The sequence below is a fragment of the Vidua macroura genome, chromosome 10 (assembly GCF_024509145.1).
Source record: "Vidua macroura isolate BioBank_ID:100142 chromosome 10, ASM2450914v1, whole genome shotgun sequence".
Lineage (NCBI taxonomy): Eukaryota > Metazoa > Chordata > Aves > Passeriformes > Viduidae > Vidua > Vidua macroura.
Window position 1 is genome coordinate 9,805,611 of NC_071580.1, and position 15,363 is coordinate 9,820,973.

General features: G+C 42.6%; 1 protein-coding gene across 8 annotated transcripts in view; it reads right to left on the reverse strand.

Moving 5' to 3' along the window:
* Positions 1-2,170: 2,170 nt before the first annotated feature.
* LRCH3 (leucine rich repeats and calponin homology domain containing 3) overlaps positions 2,171-15,363 on the reverse strand; it is a 61,455-nt gene continuing 48,262 nt past the window's right edge. For 6 of the 8 annotated variants that reach the window (XM_053986126.1, XM_053986128.1, XM_053986122.1 and 3 more), the window contains 4 exons: positions 14,773-14,891; positions 13,127-13,264; positions 10,986-11,063; positions 6,319-8,700 (listed from right to left, as the gene is read on the reverse strand). In XM_053986126.1, coding sequence (XP_053842101.1) covers positions 8,500-8,700; positions 10,986-11,063; positions 13,127-13,264; positions 14,773-14,891 — 536 coding nt within the window. In that variant the 3' untranslated portion in view covers positions 6,319-8,499. Of the gene's footprint in view, positions 5,741-6,318; positions 8,701-10,985; positions 11,064-13,126; positions 13,265-14,772; positions 14,892-15,363 lie in introns of those variants that run through there. The other 2 variants (XM_053986125.1, XM_053986123.1) reach the window with 2 other exon arrangements.

Here is a 15,363-nt window from a genome sequence, read left to right on the forward strand (position 1 = left end):
CACGCTGCCTACAGGAGCAGGTCTGTTGCAGCCGTCCCCACCGCCCCGGCCAGCGCCACTGTGCAGTGCGACAGGGCTGAAGGCAGGGAGCAGAGCTGCTTTTTAACCCAAAGAGAATCCCTGCTCCTGACACCACTGGCAGCCCACATGCAGGTCTGTGCACAAAGCCCTGTGGCTGAGCTGCCTGGTTTCTGACTCCCACGTGGGAGATGATATCAAATCATAGAGTCTGCCCTACTCTTTGTGACCAGCCCATGCTGGCCACATCCAAAACTCGTGTCCAACCTGAACTGGGCCAAAGGCTCTGAAGTTCATGTGAGACGGCTGAAACCATGAGCAGAGAGCCTGTGGCTCAGAACTCTGAACAGAAGGCGCTGGTGCCTTATCAGGCAGACTTGGTTGTCAGGGGAGTGCTGAAGTTGCAGATGCTCCAGACAAACTGCATTAGAAGTGCATTAGAAGTGCTGGTGTTCTTGCTGGAGCACGGACACTTGCTTGAAACCTGAACAAGTTCCCATTCCAGCATTGGTACTGAACAAATGTCCTTGCTTTCCATGCTCCCCATGCAGTGCCAGTTTGGTGCTGGCAGGAACAGAGCCAGGACTGTGCTTACACCCCACTGCAGAAAGTGTCTCAGTGCAAACCTGGGACTGAAGTTCCTAATTATAACTCTTTCTTTTCATGTACTGCTGACTCAGTACATTTCACCACAGACCTGTATGTGATGGGGGTGTGAACAGGTGACCTGCTTGGGTGGAAGGAATAAAGTTGATCATAAAACTCTCCAGAGGCTTTGAGCTAAGGAAAAGCAGGATGACATGGAGGGCAGCAGATCTCTGCTGTTTATATCAAACTCCAGGCACGCTTTATTAATGCAGCCAAACAACTGAAATCTGATGCTGTGCTGCACTTGCTTCTCAGCAGAAAATGAAGTAGCTCTGGAAACAGAGGCAGCAGTGGAACACGGTTTTCCCATGAAGTTGGGGTGCTGAACCTCAGGTTCCCACATGAAGCCACTGCAGGGCAGTGACAGGGGCACAGGTGTGCAACCTCACTGAACCCTGTGACCTGCCACACACTCTGGGCTGGGGACTGTGGCCACAGTGGCACCCATCCAGCTCCTCCCGGCCTCCTTGGCTGCACCAGCTCATCTCAGTGCGCTGCTCTCTGTATGAGCCTCCCCTCACTCCATGGAATCCGCAGCAGAGTTGGTGTCTGAGCTGTGCAGCTGCCAAGCAAACAGGCTGGCACATCCCGGGCTGGGAGCAGAGTCCCAAACCCAGTGCTTCTGAGGAACTGTGCCACAGTTGGTACTGCTCCATTTTTCCAGCTGTGGAGAGATGGGATCAAAATGTACATCCATGGAATTTTCTGCAGGGAAATCATATGCACTTTGGAGAGGGTTTTCCTGGGAATTAAATGCAGAAGAAACGCTGGAGATTGGGAAGCAGCTGGTTAGGAGGAAACTTTAGATTAAGGGGGAGAAATAAATACCTTAAGAGAGCTGGGCAGCCTTGAGAGAGGCAGGAGTGGAGCTGTCCCCAGTGGCTGACAGAGCAACCAAGTCAGACAAGGATGCTGGAGCAGCCTGGTGAGCAGGGAAGAGCATCACAGGGGTAACAAAAGCAGGGAGGGTTTGTGGATCTCTGGCAATTTCTAGGCTTTGCATTTTTATATTTTAAAAAATAATAAAAGTGGTGATGAGGAGAGATGAAAAGAGGACTAAATATTCTGGCTAAGAATAAACCTTTCAAATGCTGCAGGGTCAGGAGGAAGGGGTTTTACACTTCAAACCCAGGACAGGCCAAAAGCAAAGGATGAGAACAAGGAGCAACAGGACTGGCAGCAGGAAACCCCAAACCCAGAATGTATAATTTACGTAGAGAAGGAAAAAACAAGGGGCTGTGGAGAGATGAGCAAAGGATTCTGTACAAAATCAGTCTCTGGGAAGGTCAAAAATACCGAAAAAAAAGCTTCTGATGTGGCTGCAAAATATGTGTAAAAATACTGTGATTTTCCTATCCTGGTTAACTATGAAAAGTAGAAAATCAAAGCAGGTCCATCAGATGTGAACTGGGATGATGTAGAAGGGGAACAAACACCTGACACAGAGGATGTGATGTTCGTTGGTGCAACAGAAAAACAGCAGAAAGAAATACTGCAATTCATGTAAGTTTTAAAACTTTATTTCAAATACCCATGGTTTTCTTTTATATTATCAATGTGCTAGAAGTTCACACTACTGGCAGAATACAGGCGATTTAAAATATACAATATTCAGACACATTTATATGTAACAGAAATTATGGAATGTATTTACAGACATACAGCATGGGATGAAGCTTTAAAATCCTTTACTCTATTACTTACACGTTTACACTGTTTTCAGAAATAACAAAATTAGATCACTTTGTAGAACATCACAATATCTATACAAAAGAATTTTCTGATGTCCAAATTCACCTTTCAAGTCCTCTGTTTCTAAAACAGTTTTTCAAAGAACCATTTATAGTCATAAAGGGTTAAGAATACCATTTGCCATCCTGCTGCTACCAAGAACAACAGAGGTGCTCTGGTGCTGTGAAGAGTTGTCCCTGGTGGATTTTAAGCAGGGGGCAGGGCCTTTACAAAAGCCTCTCCTTCAAAGGGGAACCCCCAGCTGCTCTGCCCTGGCCTCCCAGTGCCATTAGGGGCTCCCGAGTGCCTGGGCTGCTCCACCTGGAGTGTGTGACCTTGCAGAGCCTCAGACACTGCTCAGGGCTCGCCAGGTGTGAGGAGGGAGTGTGACACCATGGAGTCAATGCAGGAACACCAGCAGCACAGAACACTGAAGTGGATCCCTCCCACATCCTCCAACACAAATGCCCCGAAGAGGAAAGAGAGTCTCTTCTTTGCTTTAACAAACTGAATAGAACTTTATACATGTTTTCTTTCAAATACTCTTTTCATGGGATACAAAAAAATTGCACATAACTACACTGAAAAATCCCAACCCATTTTGCAAGAGAGAACTGAAGTGGGTTTGGTATAACACATTAAATAAACTGCATGATGAAACTTCAGGTTTGAATTTTTGTCCTAAGCATCTGGACAAGATTTAGTGCTTGCCAGCCTAAAAACATAAGATTACAAATGTCAAACTAACACAATTACCTACGCTGAAACTCCAGAGCGAATGTTGCTCACAACAAAGTACCCGGTGCCAGGGACCTTCTGCCTGCCTGGCCTCCAGCCACAGGTGGCCATGAGCCACTCAGGCTGTGAGCCACACAGGCCAACAGGAAATGGCTCCTTCTTACAGGCCAGACTCAAGCCCCCACCCCATTAAAAACTACTATATTTAAATGACAAAATTTCCACCAACCTGAATACTGTTAAGTTTCATTTTCTTTCAGTGCTGGAGCAATCACCACACCCTTGCAAATCCATGAAGGGAATGGTTTTCTTCAAACAGGGGTATTTAAATAGCCCATGATGGGTGTACTGGTAAATGCAACTGTCCCTGTAACAACAGGTGACTTAATGTTGGAAACCAAGATGAAGTCAGTGCCTCCCTCTCTCTCAAATTACGTGCAGAGACAAACACATCAGGAACACTCTGTCTGTGTCTGTGGTGTTGCCTGTGAGTGGCAGCATCTTCCCCCCAGCAAACTGCAGCAGACACTTCAGACACCTCTGTGTAACCCTGTGGGAATGAACAATGCTTCTCACCAATGGCATCAAGTGAAATACAAAAACTACTTAAGGGGGCAAGAATGCCTGTGTGGAGCTGCTCTTCCTGTGGGTACTGTGAGTTCCTGGCACTTCCATTCCCTGCAGGGCTCAGGGCACTGCATTTGCCCAGCATGAGGAGGTTTCTCTTTGCAGCTGGGCACTCTTAAACACCTCCCAGGTGTTCTTCACTTTAAATGTGACCAACCAATGCCAAGAAGAAGCAACTGGAATAATTATGAGAAATAGGGGATTCAACAATCACCACAATAGGCCTTGAAAGAAATACATGAAGCACAACAAAATGGAAACAAAACTGAAAATCAAAAGGGGAAAAATGCAGCTAAAACCAGTCCTTGGCAGCTCCCACAGCAGGTTTTACTTCTGCAAAAATGACTTTTAGCTAATTTGTTCCCATTTCTTCTTCCTTTATCTGCATAAAATCCTCTCAGTGTATTTTGCTTCAAATATATCCCAGACAGAATATGGCTGATGCCTGGAGTTGCTTTCAGAACATGTACCATGTATTAGTAGCATAATGTTCAGGGATGCTTTGAATTGGGCAAAACCTGACAAAGGAACTGCATGGGTGGAAACTGGATTTTGTGAGGCCTTTTTGTGGGGGGGGGAAAAAAGAATTGTTAATTGATCCAGTAGCAAGCTTGGCCTTGTCACTAGGACCAGAGCATATAGACCTGTCTTTATTTTGCACATCAGCTTTCCAGGAAAATGCAGAACTTGTCAGCTGCCTCTCCCACTTCTGTACAGCGAAATTCCATTATTATGTTAAGGAAAGAGGAATGAAGTGATAGCAGTTCTGTAAAACCAGCATATCTCTTTACACAAACTCCAACTAATAAAGGACATTATTGAAAGCCTTGTCTAACCCTTCAGAGCTGCCTTAGCACAGATGCTGCTCTGACAACACCCAGCCCACCTGGGGAACTTGAGAACTGTGCTTTTAACATGATCCATTCTGTGCCTGCAGGGGATGTTCAGCCCCTCATAAATCTGTTAGCCGGTAGGGCTTCTAATGACCAGCAGGGCAGGCTGGCACTGTTCCCACTGCAGGGAAATGCAGGGATTCTGGTGATCCCACAAAACCACCAGAAGGGGATGTAAGGACAGGGGCAATCTCCCTCCACTGCTGTTGGAAAAGTGTTCAGATAAAGACATGTTAAAACCCAAACAGAAAGTGAACACAGCAAGAATGCTGATGGGATTAATCCCACTTGAACAGATCTGACTTAGTATCTTTTACTAAGGTGTTTCTGGCAGAGAAAACATGCAGTCATTTTTCCATAGGGAAAAGTGTTTTTTTTCTTTGACTTTTAGTAATGAGGACCTGCCAAGGCAAGTGACAGCTGTGTGAGGTTCAACCCTGTTATCAAACACTGCAGGTTAAGATTGTGTGATGCAACTTAAAAAATATTATAATAGAAATCGCCATTCTTTGGAGGCAAAGAAACTCCGTTTCTTTGCACCCTGTGGGTAAGGAAAGAAATTTAATTCCCTGTGTGCCCACTGCAGCAACACCCTTCTTTTTTTTTTTTACAAATTCCCCTAGGAATTGCTTTCCAGACTCTAAACCCATTTCTTCATCCTGCAAAGTCCATTTCTACAGCTGGCTCCAACAGCCAGCCACTAGCATTCCCTGTCCTCCTCCCAATGAACTCTCATTTTTTTAAATAAGGGGCAAAAATATTGGTAATAAAAATGTTTCTGGAAACTGTTGTGATCTCCAAAAAAAATGGAGAAATGAAGTAAAACATTCCTGTCAGGAATCATGGAAACTCATTTCCTTAGAACAGAGCTCTGTGTGTTTGGATGCACTGCATGGGCAGTAAAGTCTTCAGGTCCTTCTGCTTAGCCAAGGTAACCCAAAAGGTCCCGGAGGTCTTTACACAGCAGACAAGTGGTGAAGTGGCTGCTGCTTTGGGGGTGCCAGCTCCAGGAGCGCCTGGACAGTCACAGCTACCTGTGTCAAACCCTTCTCTTCTAAAATATGCAGAGGCAAACATAATTGCTCCTGAATGGGGAACAAAACAAAGACAAAAACAAAATGGATGAAAACCACTCAACTGAAAAGAAGAAAAAAAAAATTAAGCAAAAGGTGACTGAAATATGAAATGTTATGGACAGGCAGCACACAAACATAGGGGTAGGACATGAGATTTCTGCTTGTGACAAAGGAACCATGACCTTGACTACTCAAGAAAGATAGCCTTGGGCTAATCTCTTGTGTTCTTTTAATAGAAAACTGTATAAATAAGAATTTGAAAAAGGATTGTGGGAGAAAAGGGGAATAGCAAATTGTCCTCCATCTCTGCCCACACTGAGATGGCAGCAGTTTATGAAATAACCGAAGTAGATGAACTTGAGGAGGGGGTTGCTTCAATATGACCAATGTGCTACAACCACAGCTTCCTTCCCAAATCACACCTTTTGGAGAGTCCTCCTGGGATGAGCCTGTTCAGCTACAGCCATGAGGGAAACCCTTCTGGGGAGCAGTCACTACCACTCATTCACCTCCCCAAAGTGCCCCCGCTTAGTGGGTGGCCCCCAAAATCATCCTGAGGAGTAACAGTAATACACAACATGCAAAAAGAGGTTTCAAAGTGTTTATTAATAGTTGTGCTATTCTCAGTCTAAGATGTATTTAAAGCCTCATCCTACAGAAGTCCTTGGCACCTCCTGGCCATCCTCACTCCACAACAGTCAGGATACACATCCAACAGTTCTCTGTATCCGCAGAAAACAACCCAAGTGTGTCCTTCCTATAGAGCTACAGAGACTATTTTTCATGTGTCATTTTCACATCAACTGGCATTTCTCCACTCCTTGAGTCTTTACTGATTTTTGAGGTTAAAGAAATCCTTCAGCACAAACAGTGGCAGCCAACACTCTTCCCTCAAAGCTCCAAGCAGAGAGAAAACAAGTGAGCCCCAACTGCAATTCTCATAGAAAGCCATATGCTCAGGCTAAAATTCATTTTTCTTCCAGCAAATGTATATTACTTTGAAAAAAGTGTGCTTTTTGAGAAAATACTTGTAAACTTGAGTAAATATGCCTTATCTTTTTCTTATGTATGCAAACAGATAAGGGGGGAAAAGCTTTGGAATGACTCCATACCACAGACAGTAATGACAAACAAAATTTAAAAACTGGAAGGCACTGTTAGTGTAAAACCCCTTGCAGCTTTTATCACAGTGTTCATTAGAAGTTAAAAAACACAGGAAGTGAGTTCATTTTAGTTCATACCAGTAAGCAGTGCAAAAATTGTTTTACTTTTAAGTAAGCTATCTCCCCCTGTCAGAAGTCCCTTCTTTACTCAGTGATGTTTGGCTTGGACAGAACACTTTGTGTGACTTGGACAGAAGGCAGCAGCTCTTACTTGCTCCTTTGATAAAAACTCACTTCATGGTACAAGAGCTTGTGAGACCCATATACACATAAACATTTTTACTGGTAGTGACCACATTTGCAACTGAACTCCTGTGCACCTTAAACTGTGCTTCAGAGGTGTTCTAGGATATGGCTGGAATACCAACACCACTTGCACTGGGCTTCCAAGCCACCTACTGCAGTTGCAGATATAACAAAATTTATTGAAGACACATTTGGAACAGCCATTTCCTGAACACTTGCCTGTCTCTGGTCTCTGAGCAGAGCTCCCTGAATGGATCTCCACTCTGAGGAGACACGGTCTGTTACACACATGGGGAGTGCCCTGAAGTTCTGAGGTGTCCCTGAGACATTAAAGCATTAAAGCACCAGGATGCTTTCCCTGGGGAGGGAAAGGCTGTGAAGCTTTATGGAAGACTACCTGAGTTTTGTAAAACAGTGAAGAGTGCTTGTGCAGCTGGGCCTTATGTTTGTGCAATTGCATGATACAAGTGTTTCTGAAAATGACAGGATAAGAGGAAGAAGGGAATAAGCATGGAACAAGCTTGGGCTGGAGTGCCCAAGATCAAGGGACAATTCAACAAGTTTTTGGTAAGTCTTATCCAGATCACAGGAAAATGCTATGACATTCTGTAGCATCTGACAGGATCATAAAGATTTTTCTTTCTGTGCTAGAAAACTTTTCTCTTAAAGCTGTTGAAGAGCTTAATTTCTCTGAAATTTTTCTGCTTGAACTGTTATAAAGTTCAAGTAGCTCAGGATTCACTGACAGTTGTTTTAAAAATCCTGACTCAAAGTAATACAGCAGAGTCTATGAATTTAAGAAATCAAATGCTCTTAGAAGCAGGATAAAGGACTGGGGGTCAAAAACCAAACCAGTTAGGAAGTTCTGTGGACGACACCAGACCGTGTCTCCTAAGACTGTGAGATCACATCAAGAACATTGACATTGAAAAAAATACTTCACATTGTTTAACATTTTTTCATCAGATAATCCTCAAGCAATTTACCAAAATAGTTGCATTTCCCATTATACAGATGGAGGAACAGAGGCACGAACTGACACTGCAGTTTTCACTACACCACTGGTCAGCAGACTACAGCATGCACCACATGTCCTGACCTCAGCCCTCGCTGGAGCCCAGGGACAGCACCTCCTCCCTTGGAAAGCATTTAATCTGCTCAACGTGACACAGCAAATACAAATGGGAATTGGGTCATGGATGGTGGTGTGGGTGCACCAACGTGTTTGTACACTGTACTTGTCACCTCTGTCCCATCCGTGGGAAACAAAGCATTTCATACACACAGTCTTGGCAAAGCCCAGAATCTGTTCCCAAGCACTGGAGTGATGGAGGGAGGAAGCAGCACCACTATCCTTCACTAGAGAAAAAAGACCCAGCGATAGAACATACAGAGCGTTAGCATTAGAGTACAGTAAAACACCACAAAGCCCCAGAGCTGAATGGAAAGGGACACAAGACTGGATTCTTCTGAATCTGTCCCCAGGGAAAGAAGAGTCTCAACCGTTCTTTTAACGCTGAGGTTTAGCTGGAGAATGTCAGAAGGGGAACAAAGATTGTCCTGTCCAGAGTGTGTGAGCAGGAAGGGAAAACAGACAGAAAAAAAAGGTCAGTCAGTTAGCCATAGCAACATCCATGAAGCAGTTATCAGACATCTCAGATACAACCTACACATTTGAGAAGCACATCACAGCTGGTTAATTCTCACATAGAAATCTGCAAGACTCCCATTGCAAAGAACTCAATGTCAGTATTTAGTGTTCAGTGAGGTGCCTGTCACCTCTCCAGCTCCAACATGTAATTATTCCTTGTTGTTAAAAACAGCAGTTTACACACGCCTTAGTGAAACTCATTTTTCTCCAGAAGTGAAGAGGTTACAGGTATCTGAGACGCTGCTGGCATTGAGTACTCAGCAAAGTTCAGCCTCCACATGTAACTTAATGAAAACAGCAGGACAAGGAATTATTTATGTGTAACTGATGCTTGAATGCAGCATCCTACAGAAATATCTATTACTAATTAGAGTTTAAGAGTTCTGTAACTATTCCCATTGTGTGTCTCTTGTCTTCCTTTCCCACAGGTAACTGCTAATAATCAGTGAAATCTAGATGCACGGATCAACCTGTTCAGCTGAGGGTTTCCTTTGATCCAAGGGCTTTAAAACGACCAAAGTCCTACAGAAATTGCTGCTCTGCTGTGGTGCCTGTAATTAGCCTTTTCTGAAAGTAGCTTTCCCCTTAGCCTTCTCCATGGACCCCTACATGGATCCATGCTTTCAGAAAGCCTATTATTTTTGTAATTAGAATGGAAATGAAATTAAAAACCCGCAGGCAACTTTTCAAGAAAAACATACCAGGCTGCCATGCCATTCTTACATACAGGTATCTTATGTTCACATCTCAGTAGAGATGTAATGCAGACATGTGAGAGCAGCTTTGGAGTTCAGGGGGGGTATTCTACTAAGTTTTCCCAGAGAGAACCTCCTTGAACTCTTTCACATTAAAACAAGATATATGAGAAAAACAGGAGGGCCCTACACAGCAGGGGTAGCAGATGGAGAAGCCTGGGTTTACAGGGGACCTTTTCTTGATTGGCCTTTTTGTTTGTTTGGTTTTGATTGTGGGTCATTCCAATGATCATCTTTGTACTGCAATCCCATAAAAATTGTATCTTCATACTTGAGGGAGCTATAAATAGGGAAGCTGGGATGGAATTGTATAATGCTCCAGATGAATTTATATTGTGCAGTTCTGCTGGGATTGAAAGTCCAAAGGTTTTTAGGGGACCAAAGCAGTGCAGGATCTCCCAGCATTAACAATCACTTACAACTCCCTAGCCCTTTCCAACAAGATTCACCACTGAGCCATGTGAAACTGCCAGGCAGCTCAATAAATAAGTCATCCTAAAATCCCAGTGGCTCAAATGTCTCCAAGTGATCTGAAAACACCAGAAAATCCAGCATGACTGACTCGAGAACTGCCTTTAGATGTAGCTGGAAAATGAATCATGGGGTCTACTTCTCCCTTTCAGAATACAAAAGAAACCAGCACCTACAACAAAAACACCAATGCTCAGCAATGTAAAAACCCAAATCAGTTAGTGCACTGGAAGGGAAATGAGGAAAAATATAATATATTGAAACTATTGGTACTAAGAGAGCTGCTGAATAAGACAAAGTGCAAAGGATAGGACAGCATAAAACAGGATAACTGGGACCAACAGGATAAGATGGACTATTTATTATGCGTCCACCTCTTAGATCTTACAAGTTTCAAAAGAGGACAAGGAAGACAGACTTCTACCATTGGTACGTAACAAAAGAAGTAGGAACTATGCAAAGATAGCTACCATCAGAGAAAGGCCAATAATTCTGTGACTTGTTGGTAAGACAGTAAAGACATTCGTATAAGAGAATTATTGGGAAGGAACATGAAAAGCTTTGGGATAAAAAAAACCCCACATGCAAACCATCATCCAGATTTTATCCCACTTTTAACCTGTCACATACCTAATATTGAGAAAATGTAACTGGTTTTATAGAACCAGTTCTAAAGGCAGACTCAAAGTCCATCAGCTATTATGAATTTGATGTACAGTATTTAAGTGAATCTGTACTAAAAATATAAAATCTATATACTACACTCTGATGAACTGTACCTGGCTTCATTTTGCTCTGGAAGACCACGCAAGGCAAGTCTGATCTATACTGCAGGACAGCTTGTACCTGAACCTTCTAAACTTTTAATCATTTTGTTTTAATCCAATATTCCAAAGAATGTTTTATTTTCTGAAGCACCAGGCAAAACTGTATCTGAAACATTATATCAGGTCATCAGAAATACATACCTGAGGCACTCCAATCCTTCTGCAAGCTTCCAAGAAATTCTCCACGTTTCGTCTGCATTTTGCCATTGTAAGTTTAGGCTGCAAAGAAGCAAAGGCATACAGTGTTCTTAACTGGCAAGGTTTTAAAAGATTTTAAATTTTATTTAAATAAAACTCTTAATAAATCTCTTTGCCAAAAACACTGCGCTGACATAAGCTCATCTAATTCAAAGCAGACTCCGCTGAAGTTTGCTTTTCTTAGAAAACCATCCCAGTTTTCAAAGCTGTTTTATGAAAAGCTAAGTTATGAATGCTGGATGATTTAAAAAGACAGTTCTGAGCCCTGTGATATTTATATACACAGTGTTATATAAAAAACTGGCTAACACTTTTAGTGACTATAGTATAATCATTTTAAAAATGTCTTTTGATGAAATGCATGGCTTCCATGCTGTGATTTCAGAGCAATTTCATGACATAAAGCAATCTAGAGTCTGTTCTGGATTACTATAATGCAAAACTATATAAATATCAAACCATACTTCAATTAACAAAGAGGTAAAAAAATAAAGGCTAGATGAAATAAAAAAATAATGTCAGAAAACTGGAAGTGAAGCTTGCTGCTTGTCAGCCTTTTGTAGATGTGTTTAATGGAGCTGTCTGAATTGCACTCACTGGCATTTTTTCAACTGAGGTTTTTTCTGCAGTCAGTTTTCACACCTCTTCAGACATACCACAGCACAGGCTCTGTCTTGTTCCTGCTCTCAAAGCTTATTCTCTTCTGGTTCAAGAGACCCAAGTTCCCTGCTCCTATGAACATGCTTTGGAGCAGCAGGCAGCAGCCTCCAGGTGTTCAACACTTCTGGAAGTGATGAGGCTTCTTCTGACCCCTTCATGTGCTGTGTTTCCCCACCAAGGAAGCAGGTTAAAGGCCAGCACTGGCTTCTTTCTCCCAAAGGACCAAGGGAGTACAAAGATCACACTGTCCCTGGGGCGTGATGTGATGCCTCTTCTGCTCCTGGAGCCACGCGACTCCAGGCTGCCTCTTCCTTGGGATTCACATGACAAAGCCACAATTTAATTCCTAACACAGAACATTCAGCTGCACATCAAACCAGGCCATTGAAAAAAATCTCACTGATACAAGTCTCCTGAGCAGGGGCTCCCTGCCTTTGCTTGGAATGATCCCATAATCTGCCTAAAATGTTGGTGTATCCAGCTCAGTTGTTCTCAAAATAACGAGGCCATCTGCCTGGTCACATCGAGTCCCAGGAACACAACCACAATGACACACTCGGCAGCCCTGCAAGTGCCAGTTCAGATTCCAGTCAACATCAAGACTCGCTCCAAAAGAAGGATAAGTGAAGACTACATGCATGTTTCAACTTCTTCCCCAAGGAACAATCTCTGTTTTTTTACTTATTCATACAATTTAAAGGCACAGAACAAGCAATCTGCCTGTCCATATTACTTTCGAGTAGCTGATCCTAAATATTTTCACTGAACTTTCTGACTTCCACAAACACAAAGTGGAGATCTCACGGATTTTGACCTTTCTCTAATTCTGAGTTTCCTTACAAAATAGACTGCAGTACTTCCCTGCTCTCACAGGCCCCCTGACACAGCCAGCCTTTTTTCCTGTTATCATAAAGGTATGACAGGATTCATTTTGTTCCAGGAGATGCTGTTCTCCAAGTATCTTGAATGTGTTCTGCTAAAATTCCTAAGCAGATGAATTTGTAGTGCTCTGAACACAGGATTCAACTTGGTCTCTGCCTGCTTTCACTGTCTTGTGTAGTGGAATTCTACTTGTTGTAATTCCCTACTATGTTTTCCTGATCTTCTCAGTCATTTTGATATTTTAAAATATCCTATTTTAGTTTTCATGCTGAACTGTCTCATATTTCACTAGTTTTGAAGTTAATGTGCTCAGAGAGCACATGAAAATGTTAACATTTGCTTACAAGCTGTTAGAAAGGACTTCCTTTAAATGAAACAAACCCAAACAGAATTTAATTTAGTGGCACTACCGACCTTTTTTAAACAGTACAGACTGTTATTTTTTGCCATGTACATTCACTGAGGAGAATGCTGATTTTAGTGTCTGTCTGGATTACAGGACTTCGGACAGCTATAAAGTAGCGTCACTGCTGCACACTTACAACAGCAGGTGAGGGCACGTGGATGCTGGGGACAGAGCGGGGCCGCACGTGGTTGGCCAAGTGGCACAGGACGACGCCGTCCGTGAGAGCCGCCCCGAGGTCGCTGGGCAGTGACACCTTCAACCGCGACTCGATGTTCTGTGGGAAACCAACAGGGACACACAGGGGAGCTGAGAGCTGCGTTCCTCCTGCTCAAGTTCGTACAAGGCAGAGTTCCTGCATTACAACTCTGCCCGTCCTCGTGGCATTTCCAACCAGCTTGCTGAATAACCCCAAGGAAAGCCCTGTGCATTACTGTGGCCAGGGCTGGCCACAGTCTGGGAGCAATTAAGTTCAACGAAGAACAGCTTTCATTGTACAGCACAGTGGACTAATACAACCATTATTCAAAAATAATGGAAATCAGGCTCTAGGAACAGTATTCTTAACCATGCATATTCTCAGAGAATAGTTCTGCCAAGAGAAGGGAAAATAATTGTCTTTGTGGGTTGGAGGACAACACAATTAACAAAAGTCAAGACAATATTTTTGCCTTTAAAATAAAACTGGAACTATTTGATATAACCAGTCCTTTAAAAAGAAGGTAGTTAGAATTTTTTTAAGAGAACAAATAAAAATTCAATTCGGGCTTTCCAACTCATTTAAAATGCTGTGTGAATGCCACCGAGTTGTAATACTGTATCTAAATTTAAGTATTAAAAAAAAAAAATTAAGCTTACCTGGAGAGCAGAACAAGAGACAGACTACACAGAAAGCAATCTGAGATAACATAAGAGAGGGTCTGCAAACACCCTCTGCAAACAAGTTTTATCTAAGGTAGTTAGCTTTCTCCTTTAGAGAAAGGAGACTGTCCTTACTTCAAAACTTCCCCCTTAAGTGAGGGAATTTTCTCTATCTGGGATGCTTATGGCTTTTAAGATTACCTTTAGTAAGTATATTCTTATTTATTGGGAAAACTTAATTACAGCACCTCAAGAAATCCCTTCATACTCTGCAGAAACAAGTCTGGGGCAAAGCAGAGCAGTACCTTAATGCCATGAGGCATTTCCAATATTCTTGTTTATTGTACCTGGGCACAAACCAGAAGTGTGGTGCCCCATGGCAGACAAAAAGCATAAATATTAGAAACATTTGTGGCTCAAGTGTTCTGCACTTAACTAAGGATAAGGCAAGAATCAATAGAACAGATCTAGAGCACACGAAGAAATCATGATGGCAGCATGACTGGCAGCAGTCTCTGCACTCCATCTGCTTATCTGTCAGCTTTATAGCAAAAAAGAATTTTAAAAAAGACATTAAAAGGAGACTGTAAAGGCAACTTTCCAGGGAGCTCCTTACAAGTGTGAAAGCTGATAAGGAAGAAAGGAAGCACACATAAAAAAGCAGAGTTCACTGGACATTTAAGAGCAGGACTTAACATAGTTTATTACATAGAATTTGAAGCTGACTTTACCTACCACAAACAACCAAGTGAACACTACTGCACCCAACTGAAAGAAGTGCAGAGACTGTACCACACCATTTAATTTTGGTCAACTGTGCCCCTTATCGGTTCAGTGAAACTTGTCCATAAGACAAAGGAGATTTAGAGGGTCACAAAGCGCATTTCCTGCTATGTTCACGTTCTGGCTGCTGGCAGCACTGACCTTGCGTAGCTGCTCTATCAGCTCCAGCTCCTCCTCCCGCTGTTTGGAATTTTGTCTCACTCGAGGGTCTGCAGAATCATTAGCAGGAGACAAGGCACAGGTAGAGGATGAAGAAACAGCTAAAACAGCAGCATGAAGGAAAGAAAATCACTAAGCACAGTTTGGATCTGTGTTATTTGCTACTGCACTGCACACAAAGTTCCAAAATGGGTACATTACATTCCTTTTCACAAATCTCTTTCTTACCTTTGATTATTAATCAAACTAATGGTCTACCAACCTAAATGAGATGTCAACACAATTGCCTCAATGTTTAGATTCTGATCTTTCTGTTAGATAATAGTCATGCACAAATGATGACAAAGTTTTGCCACAAGCAGTATGTTGAAATGGTTCTATCTTTCTCCAGAAATTGCAATTCTGTTATAGGCTACTGGGCAATGCAAGAATTATCAAGTTGTTGAAGGCTTGTGTGGAAAAGGTGTAACTGCAGACCAGGATGAGTGAATTCTCACACTTCTACAGATATGACAAAAGAATATTGGGCAGCTCCAAATAAAATCCTGTTTGTTCACAACATATCTGATGTCA